We start from the raw sequence: 10,923 nt of genomic DNA, 5'->3' as shown, positions 1-10,923 counted from the left end.
TCGAACCGCACATCATTTATTTATTTATTTATTTGCTGACAATATAACAACATGACCAACTGACCAAACAACACATTGGACAGTTTTGCTCACTACTTTTGTAAATTTGTTAATAATGTGAATTCTGATGTTTTTTTGATTACACTGTTTATTTTATTTTACTAGATAATATTTATTTATTTATATTTTATTTTAATCTAATCTAATTTTATTTTACCTTTCTTTTTACTTCTGATTTTTAAGACTTAAGTTGTACTAAGCTACTGTGACCAAGTATCTTCCCTTGTGGATCATTAGTCTTTTGTTAACACACATGGTTTAAATTGGCCACTTGTGATCTCTCAGTCCAAAAATGGAAAGTATTATTTTCTCTCTGTCTCTTCCACTGTGTTGTTTGTTTTCTGAATAATCAAAAAACTTCTCTTTCTTCTCATTTAATACAAAAATCATGCATTCGTTATTTTCTGATTGCTCGAGGACTGAGAAGATGTAAATGAAACTTCTCCTGTGTTGTGGACAGTTGTCACTGCACTTGACCGCTTCGCCACATTTTTTCTCTCCAAACATCACTTTCTGACTCGAAACAAGAACCAGCCGAAACAAAAAGACGTCTGTACCGAAAATATTAATATTCCGATGCTTGCATGGGTGTTTTCTAACACAACTCGCTGCAACAGATCTCGCTTTGTTCGGCGGGACGCTGCGGCCGCTCTGTGTGAAACACCACATCCAGGGCTCGTTGCAGCGCTGTAATGTGGTACAAATGAACACATTACACAGTCTAACACTCATGGATGTTCAGGATGAAGCGTCTGAGACAATGACAGATGACAAAAGTAGTTTTCTTTTGTTTTCCTGGGGCTGTCAGCTGTTAACTCACTGACTTCATGATCACGTGTTCTTTGCATATTTCCATTATTCTGAGCACTTTTTAGCCGCGCTAGCTAGGTGAGCATGCACAGAGGTTCAGACTGGAAATAAAAACATCTCTACATTTAAAATTGGTGCATTAAAGAACAAAACACAAGTTGCATTATACATTATATTTGTCATATTTGACTTGACCTCCTGAGACCCGGTGTCCTCATGTGGGGACATTATGTTTTAGGTTTCTTGCAGCTTATTCTGCTTCATTCAGACCTGTTGTCCTCATATGGGGACACTTTTGTCTGCCATGTAATGCCAACTGCCACTGTACTCATCTATTTATGCTCATTAACTTTTCTAGGTTGATATGACATGAAAATTAAACAAATTAACAAGTACACGTTTGAGGACGTTGGGATTTCATCGTTTCCAATTCTGCTTTTGCATTAAAATAAACTGTTTTATATTTTGTTACACTTCGAGGACTTAAGTAATCCCTGTGTCATTTAATTCAAAACTGCTTCCAGTTCAAAGATGATGCTTATTTTTTATACTTCTTAGATCCTACTAATCTCAAATACCTTAAGATCTTAATGTTTGTTAAAGAAATGAAGATGCATTCCAAACAAATGCTTGGGTCTCAGGAGGTTATAGACACTAAAAGGGAGAAAACCCAAATATGCGATGTCACCTCGAGTTTATTTATTACAATACAGACACACATTCTTGACTCCTGTCCACAGGTTTTAGCATCTTTGACACAATAATCTTCCCCTTTCTTCGTGACTGTACGTCCAATTTAAGCACAATGCATTAAGAAGATAGATGGGGCCGATCCAACAATGGCCTCACAGTGCTTTGCATCAGGGTGTGAGTTCAGACTCAGAGATAACCCTTGTTGTCCCTGCGGCCCGGGGTGAAGCAGATGGGGAGAGGAACAATGGCCGGGCCCATGCGGAGGGCGGCAGTGACTGACACAGCCACTGAAGCTTCGAAGAATGTCTGGAGCCGAGCCAGAGCCACGGGCCCCCCCCCATCCCCTCCCAACCGTTCCACAACCTGACCCTACCCACATCCCATGGTGCCTTGAACCCGAGAGGACGACACCTTCAAAGACGGCCCCCTGAGCGTTAGATAGGCTGCAAACCACCGTGAAGGAGAAGCATATCTGGGTGTTGTCACCGTGGGCTTTGGAGGAGGACTACTGAGCAGACACAAAGGTCAACGCCAACGCTAAACCTCAGCAGCTAGGATGGCTACAGCGAGCACCTCAGGACAGAGCGCATTCGGGCTCGGGAGGAAAAAGAAGAACCCAGGTCTGATGGATCAGATTAGCAAATTCTTCGGAGGAGACAAAAAGAAGAGGAGCAAGGTGAGCATCAGTTTATTTCGATTTAAATGGATAATCGGCTTTTCTTTCCTCTAATCCTCCTCGTATCAAACTTTACTTTTAATTTAGATTATTTTTGTCAGCGTCCTGCACTGAGTTGGGTTTGTTAACGTCATGTCGGACCGTTGAGTTCGCTGGTACATTTTTGATCTTGTCAAGAGCGCTACTGCAGAGCAAACCCAATTTACTTTAACAATTGAATAAAATACTTCCACTAATTGAACTCGTACTCGCTCGTAGCAGCAGATTTGGTTGGATGTTTATGAGGACAGAATTATCCTTCAAGAATTATTCAGGTTGAAGGTTGAAGTGGTGACCGTGACATTGCCGGCTTTTTCATGTCTGTGCAGATTTCCAGTTGGCCAGCTGTGTTTTTAATTCTTCAGAGGAGCAACGCTGCAAACATGAGAAGCAGAAATTTGCTGCTTATAGACTTAAGAATTTAACCCTTTTCATTGCTTTTTATTCCACTCGTGATTCACAAGTTATTTCTTAAATTTTCATTTGGAGAAACACTGGAGAAAGTACAGAAAAAATCACCACGTGTCATTTGCAGTTTGCACAGGACTTTTGAACCCGAGTAACTTCTCTGTTCGACCCTGTGCTCTCGTAAAGCTTTTACCGTGAGTCTTGCAACTTGGCGTGAAGAAAACACTCTAGCGCCACTCCACCCACCGAGCTGCCGTGAGCAGGGTCTAAACGTGGGCGCAGATCGGCACCTCGGAGCGCGGAAACTTAGTCTGTAATTTCTGGTCTTCAGCCGCAGCTTGACCCCGTCAACATTTGAGATTCGGTGGCGTGTAATAGAAAGTGTCCTCAGGTCTCATCACACACCAGCCCAGCTCAGATTTTATATGAGCAGAAATGTGTGTGATTTTCTCTCAAAACACACAGTTGTTGTACGCATCAAAGATATAATTTTAGGGAAAATCTGCGCTCATTTGCTGCCTTTTTTATTCTGACAATGCATATAGAGCAGATAATGAAAGCGTGCATTAACTGATTACAGTACAAAAGATTATCTGTTTTTCATTCTATTCTTCTATGTCTTTTAGTATTTTATTCCTTTTAACTGCCTGTGTTTGCACAGGGGTCAAACAAACGGCCCGCGGGCCTAAATCAACCACCGCCAGAGGGTCTGGGATGTATTTGCAAAATGCTAAAATTACACTGAAGGCATTAACTAAAATTTTTCTAATAGAAGTAGCTACTATTTCAAGGTTTCACACAGTTTTAGTGAGAGTTGAGGACGTAACACAACATTGAGACCTACAACTAAACAGAAATTGCACCTCTTTTTCTGTAGAAATGTCCCGTTGTTCGTTACATGTTCTTTTTTCCACTATAACAAAGAGAAACATTCGCTATTTATATCATTATCGTGTGCTATTGTGAAACCGGTCCTCCCTCCTTGAGATCAAAATCATCCGTCTGAGCTAAAATGAGTTCAACATGAGTTTATAGAACCTCTGTCTTGTTCTGGCTTTCTACATCTCTCCCACATCCTGAGCCTTGACATCCAGCCGGGCCTTTAATTATACATATTGTCAGGCTGGGATCAACTCCCTCGTGAAAGGCGTGAGCTCCTGCCAGGCTGTTTCATTACGGAGCCGCAACACAAAAAATAATTTTTCAGGTGCTTAGAAGGTCTGAAAAGCTGTGTATATAAACACGCAGCCTCTGTTGATCCTCTCAGGGCTCGTTCCGGGGTCACCTGGCCTCCTCGCCCCAGCAGTCCTCCTCTCGCCGCCGGGCCAATGAAAACGCTGTGGTGCATTTCTTCAGGAGCATTGTGAGTTACACACGACAAACAGCGGTTTTGCATCATATCACGCATCATACACGTTTCATGTTCTCTTCACACGTCCACATAAAATCATTTTCTTTTATTATTGTTTTTGCATCATGCTAACATTATTGAAGTCTGATGTGTTGCTCTAAACGGCCACGTGTTGCATAAGAACAAAGAAGCACACAACAAACCAATTTCCTCCAGTTTATGCGCTGGATTGTCAGAATTCTCTTTTGATTGTCTCCTTGGACCCTACTCTTTGCAAGCAGTGATTTCGAACAGTACGCTGAACTGTTTTTTCCTTTTGTTGCTCCCCCACTGATTACAAAGCTTGATTCCTCGTGCATGATTCCTTCATTTAAATTCTGATAAAATAATCGAGAAAGAGGAAAAAGGAAGGGATTTGGGGTGAAATTTCAATCAGCGGCTCCATCATTTCAAATCAAAGTTTGTCGAACTATTTCTTTTTTTTTTTATTTTGCCCTGTACAATCAGTCACTCTTTTTCTGTTGTCGTTGTTGTTGCTTGGTGTCTCTCAGGTTTCCTCTCCTCGTCCTAAATCCAGGGTGAGTCTCACTTTTCACCACATCTATTTTGTCCGTCACACCAGACGAAGACGAAAAAGATAAACAAACGCACCGATCGTGTCAAATTATTCTGTAGATTTCACCTCTTTGCTGCAGCTTCATCATGCCAGTGTGTACTCACTGGATTTCTTTAAGGGCGCTACGTGGGAGATTTGAAGATTGGTGCCATCTGGTGGCAGAAACTGGCAATGCATACCAATCTTCAGTGGCCAGTGTCAAAGATTTAGGTTATTCTGGTTGCAAAAATCAAACTTTTGTTTCTACAGGAGCCTAGAATGGACAAATTAGACACTGGCTCCAGAGAGGGCCTTGATGCTATTCAGTTGCGATTATCTGTTTCACCACTAGATGGCACTAAACCTGACACACTGGTCCTTTAATCCCATGTATCAGCCTCTTAGACACAAGAAAGTGATTAAATCAACCAGTAATCTTTAAGATTATCCCGATTCTCTACACTTTTTCTACAAACAAACCTTGTGCTGTCACAATTACTTAATGCTACAGTGTTTAATGTCAGCATGCTAAAATGCGCATAATCACAGAGTTAACCTTTACAAAGCAGTTAAACCTTTACAATGCAGACCCTAATGGAGGGTTGTGGCTCATCCAGTGCGTCCCAGAAATTTTATGTGTGGAGACATACTATTACATTTATGACCTTTTAATCATTTTATTTGCTTCTCATCTGAGATCTCGTCTCATCGTGTGACTGTCTGTTTCTTTTTCATGTCCAGTGGAGAGACGTCTTGGGCTTGGTATGTCACACAGTCTTTCTCAGGTCGTACACTCCACCCTCCCCTCCCGTTGTGACTGCACCGCTTCGTGTGTGTGCAATTATCCCATTTAAAAGCTCCTTTCGCCACACGTCCTTTGTCTGCAGTGCACCTGTTATCTAACCTCCACGCTCGCTCTGACTCGTTCCTCTTTTGTCTTTCACTGCTTCCCTCCTTGAAGAGAAATGCCTTTTTTTATATATTCGAGCATGTGGAATCAAGCCATATTGAAAAGACTGTGCTGATTCACCGACGTTTGGGGACTGAAAAGCAAAGCACACAGCAGCTCAGACGCGACACGTGCCTCAGAAAATTATCTTTATTTCATCGACTAATCAGCTGAAAAAGATTCACTTGTTAATTTTTGACGCATTTACTGGTTAATTGGTAATTTTATTTACATTTCAATTCCCCCCCTTCCTTCTTTGCTTCAATCCAGAGCGACTCTCTGCTTCTGGATGACTTTGAAACTGCTCGTCTATTTATGAACCACAGCCGGTAAACATTTTCTCTTAGGATCTCTTGGCCCGCATCGCCGTCCGCCTCTTCCTCCTCTCTTTCACACTTCTAGTTCTCTGTAACATCTCCATCTCCTTTGTGCCAGAGGTGACTCACGGATCCATCTGTGTTGGCTTGTCATCTCCTTTGTGTCTTCTCATCTGTTTGGCAACTGTGGAAAATACCTCTGTGTCATTTCACAGTGACCATCCATTCCTGTTTCCCCCCGTGGATCTTATCTCGTCCTTGTCATCCATTTTCTTTCCTGTGAAGGTTCCTGTTAAGTGTTTATGTCTCACTCATGTAATTCTCTCACAATAACAGAAAGACCAAAGACAACTGTCTCTTCTTTGTAGTGTTGTTGTTGCAGAGAAACCACGTAACTGCACTTTTGTCGTTTTCCCTTCGGCTTGAAAGCAGTAAAATAAAAGTTGTAGATTTAAAGAACAGCATGACCCTTAGCCCTTTGAAAACCTGAACTTATATAATTGTAATAATAGAAAAAACAAAGACAACTGTCTCTTGTTTTTGCGGCCACTGTTTCAGGAACACAACATACCTGCGCTTTAGTCTTTTTCCCATTAGCTTAAAAGCTGTAAAATAAAAATTATAGATTTAAAGAAAATTATGACCTTTAGAGCTTTGAAAACCTGAAGTTATATTATTATAATACTTAAATAGAAAATAGCAAAGACAATTGACCCTTCTTCATACTGTCACGGTTTCAGAGAAGCCGCATACCTTCACTTTTGTCTTTTTCCCATTAGTTTAAAAGCTGTAAAATAGAAATTCTAGATTTAAAGAACATTATGACCTTCAGACAATTGAAAACCTAAAATTATCTGATTAAAACACCTCACTAGAAAGAGCAAAGACAGCTGACCCTTCTTCATACTGTCACTGTTTCAGAGAAACTACATACCTGCACTTTTGCCTTTTTCCCATCAGCTTAAAAGCTGTAAAATCAAAATAACAGATCTAAAGAACATTATGACCTTCAGACCTCTGAAAACCGGAAGTTATTTATTTTAAAAAACAAAGACAACTGTCTCTACTTCATACTGCTGCTGCTGCTGCAGAGAAACCACATACCTGCACTTTTCATTTAAAAACAGAAAAAGTAGATTTAAAGATTTAAAGTTATTACCTTTGGAAACCTTAAGTTACATCATTAAACTGGCCACAAGGCAACTACAGCTTGAAATAAAGTACATTAAAAACTTCCAAGACGTCAGTTTTAAAGGGTTTAAAGATGACAGGTGGTAACAAACAGATAAATATCAAAAAATATCCAAATCCTGCCAAAGGCTTAGCATTAAAAAGTAGATATGTTGTTCTCTCTTCACTTTTAAAAGCGAATTATTTGTAGTTATGTCTGTGTTTTCTGCCCAACATCATCTATTTATCTGCCCTTTGCAGCAAACCATTACGAGCAACGCTTTGGCATTTTCTTAAAGTAGTCGGTCATCCCCAATGCTCTGAGGTAAAAAAAAAAAAAAAGAAAAAGAAGGCCATCAGGGTAAAATGAATTCAGCTTAAAGGTTATTCACTGACAACGCAGCAAACGTGGTTTCAGGCCCTGGTTCCCGGTCTCAATCTGTGCTCACAGAGCGTTTTTTTCTAGGCCTCGTCGCCACGTGCTGAGAGCACAAAGTCGCCGGTCAGAAGACGCAGAGACCAAAGCACACTGTCCAGAATCTTCAACCTGGTGAGCTCACGGCACCTTCACCTCCTTGTTTCACTCATGTTTTCCACTTTCTACCTGTGAAAACTTGGGCCTCACGAACTCTCCTGTGTGTGTGTGTGTGTTTGCTCAAATTACGACAGTGACGCTGTCATCAGAGATCAGTGAGTAGCAAATGAATATAATGAACATCATGAGTCACCGTTTCAGTTTGAATACTTTTTTTTTTCCATCACTTCATCAACAAGCTTTTTTAAGCAGCCTAATGAACTAACAGGCACAAAAAAGCATCATTTTTTAAAATTTTTTCTTTTAGTTTTTTTTACATGTAAATATTCATTCAAACGTTTATTTTCCATTAGAGGGCTTTTATTTTCAGCATGGATCATCTCCATGAATCCCTGTAAATGTGAAGTACTTGACAATCAACTCTCTGATTCACCAGCTGAGGACAAATTTTTTATTTTATTTTATTTTATTTTTACTCACGCTCCTCTTTGTTCTACCCTCTTCTCTCCAGGGAGAATCCAAGTCCCGTCCACCCCCAAAACGCTGGAGTACCATCTTCTAAGCTCTCCGCCGAACGCCAACCCACAGATCCGATGGGACCAGAAGAAGAAGAGGAAAAAGAAACAGATCTGCATGCGGCGGACTCACAACCTCAAGAAATATTAACCCACTAACCCAAGCTTCCCTGTATCTTTAGTCAGAGACGCATTGACACAGTGTAAAATCTACTGTCCGGGTATGTAGGCGGCCATCTTGCAAGTTTTCCTTTTTTGTTTTTTTCTTTTAATCCTACTTCTAACTGTTTAGTTGTTTTTAGTGAAGTATCCTACTGTATAAATCCTGTCCGTCAGGTGGTGCTAGTGTCTGCTGCTCGCTGTCTGAGGTTCGTCCACGATTGGATGTTTGTTTTTCTACCCGTCTACTGTCGTCTGCGTTTGTACACGAGTGGCGCTGCTTCCTAGAAAACACAGCTCACATTCAAAGAATTTTTTTTTAGTTTCATATGTGAAACCCAGACAGGGTATGTGGTCCTGTTTCTGCTTGAGTAACTGCTTTAAAGTCATTATGCCTCCGTGTAATTAATGAACATTATGATGCTATTTTAGTACATCGAAAAAAAATATATAAAACGCCCTTTTCAAGTGCACTATTCCATAACTGAAAAACGTCCCGACACACTAAGCGCGAACGTTGTCTTCTGCAGCTATTTGCGTCCATCTCCTTTAGTGTATTTTATCTGTTTGCAGTTTAAATTAAGTTAAATTAACCCTTGTGTTTAATGAGAGGACGACGGTGGGTTTTAGTTGATGGTTACGTCGTAAGTGGTTCAAAGGTTTTAGGCGGACGCAGTAAGATGGCCTGAGGAGTATATCACTGTAGGACAGCATGTTGGGTTCAAATGTTGTGTTTATTTTGTTCATAATAAATTACACTGCCACTCTCATTCGTGCACGAGCTTTTTGTTTGTTCGTTTTTTCGTGGAGTCGTCAAACGTGTGGCGGTGTTAGACCGAATGATCCTCAGAAAACTGTTGTGTGTCCTCTTCATGTAAAATTCTTGTTTCTAATGCACAGACTAATAAATGATAATGAACATTTTTTAGTCTCCTCTAAGTTTAGTGTTTAAATTAAATGTTTTAAAATACGATCATCTTGTCTTTATTACATTTATGTTTTCAGGTTTTAGTCAGCAATAGAGTGGAGTGTACATTTACAAGTTTGCATTTTAAATTAGCTTTGAACAAGTAACAAGCTGACAAATAAGAAAATATCACGATTCTCGTAAACAGGTCGCTTGGTGTCCAAGTTGTAGCATCGACTGGAAGGTGTGAGAACACCGCTAATGACAAACAGAAGCCACCGAGGCGAGCAGTTTGACAAACTAACAACCGTGGTAACTTAATGTGGGAAATAAAAAGGTATAATTAAAGCATGAGACCTGAAAACCTCAGCAAACAAATCACAGCTCTTGAACTCTGCAAATACCACAAGTGGGAAGTGTTCATGTGGAGTTTACTTGTGAACATGGCAGCATAACCCTGTCACATGTGCAGAAATGGATTTAGCCAACTTAGCTTAGCTTTCCCTGGCTGTAAAAAAAAGGTGTTTTGAGCTAAACTAGAGCTAGCTCTTTCCCTATGCTGTCAGCTAAGCTAAGCTAATTGCCGGCCAAAACTCCAAGATGGTGAACACAGCAGTATAACCCTGCCACATGTGTAAGATTAGATTTAACCATCCTAGCTTAGCTTTCCCTGGCTGTAAAGTGTGGGGGGAAAAACTAGCTCTGTCCAAAAGTGAAAAGTAAGCACGCAGATTTGCTACAGCTAAATTATTACCACCAACCAAAGTATAAATGCCACAGTGTGCCATTTTATTCAGCTAAACTAGAGCCAAGCTAGCTCTTTCCCTATGCTGTCAGCATTTATGCTAGGATAAGCTAATTGCCAGGTACATTCAAGATGGTGAACATGGCAGTATAACCCTGCCACATGTGCAGAATTGGATTTAGCCAACTTAGCTTAGCTCTGTCCACAGGTGAAAAGAAAGCACGGAAATTTGCTAAAACTAACTTATTATCACCAACCAAAGTATAAACGCCACAGTGTGCCATTTTATTCCGGTGTTTTGAGCTAATTTAGAGCCAAGCTAGCTCTTTCCCCTAACTCCAAGATAGTGAACATGTGTTTTTTGTCCAAAATTTCCCCAAACTCTTTCCTAATGTTACAAGAAATAATAGAGCGATGAGATAATTGTGCCATGGCCACTGCACAGACTCATCACAAAATAGTTTCCCAAGTGGAATAAAAGAAGCTGCATCAGAGCGGGATCATTGTATGTGTGCAGGTATTATAACTACAAATTAGACCTTTGAATCGTAACCATGACAACAACGTCTTCTGTCTACACCAACTTTACTTCAATGTCTAAATAACTGTAGGTGAAAAAAATGAACAATTTGTGTGTGTGTATGAATAGACCTCAACTAAAACTGATCCAGCCTTGAAAAGACTCCCGCACACAGAGCTGAAAAGTTCACTGGAGGCCAATCATCTATAGTTTGGACAATATGTAAGAAAAACTGCATTTCGCACCATTAGAAATAATGGTGAGAACTTTTCAAGGACGTAACCCACGGCTTACACAGACCTCCTATTACATGCTGCAGCAACTTGCTGTATGTATGTATCTGCAATGCTGCAATGTTACATGATCACATAGACAGTGTGCCACGCGTGATACATTTCTTCTTCTTTGTAGTTTTACTCTTTGATCATCACAACCTCGTGTTTGCCATTGAAATGGAGATTTCCATATAGAATC

General features: G+C 40.4%; 1 protein-coding gene across 3 annotated transcripts; it reads left to right on the top strand.

Moving 5' to 3' along the window:
- Window positions 1–1,942: 1,942 nt before the first annotated feature.
- Window positions 1,943–9,047, top strand: mbpa (myelin basic protein a). 3 transcript variants are annotated; one of them, XM_047605182.1, is made up of 7 exons: window positions 1,944–2,239; window positions 3,954–4,049; window positions 4,589–4,615; window positions 5,374–5,394; window positions 7,535–7,618; window positions 7,738–7,758; window positions 8,115–9,047. In XM_047605182.1, the coding sequence occupies exons 1-6, from the start codon at window positions 2,120–2,122 to the stop codon at window positions 7,738–7,740; spliced, it is 351 nt and encodes a 116-aa protein (XP_047461138.1). In that variant the 5' UTR covers window positions 1,944–2,119; the 3' UTR covers window positions 7,741–7,758; window positions 8,115–9,047. The 3 variants fall into 3 exon arrangements, with proteins under 3 accessions (XP_047461137.1, XP_047461138.1, XP_047461139.1); XM_047605181.1 differs by lacking the exon at window positions 7,738–7,758 and having other exon boundaries at window positions 1,943–2,239; XM_047605183.1 differs by lacking the exons at window positions 4,589–4,615; window positions 5,374–5,394; window positions 7,738–7,758 and having other exon boundaries at window positions 1,945–2,239.
- The last annotated feature ends 1,876 nt before the right edge of the window (window positions 9,048–10,923 follow it).

Source organism: Mugil cephalus, chromosome 14, assembly GCF_022458985.1.
Source record: "Mugil cephalus isolate CIBA_MC_2020 chromosome 14, CIBA_Mcephalus_1.1, whole genome shotgun sequence".
Taxonomy (NCBI): Eukaryota; Metazoa; Chordata; class Actinopteri; order Mugiliformes; family Mugilidae; genus Mugil; species Mugil cephalus.
Note: the sequence above shows the minus strand (reverse complement) of the source record. Positions and strands in the feature narration are given on the sequence as shown.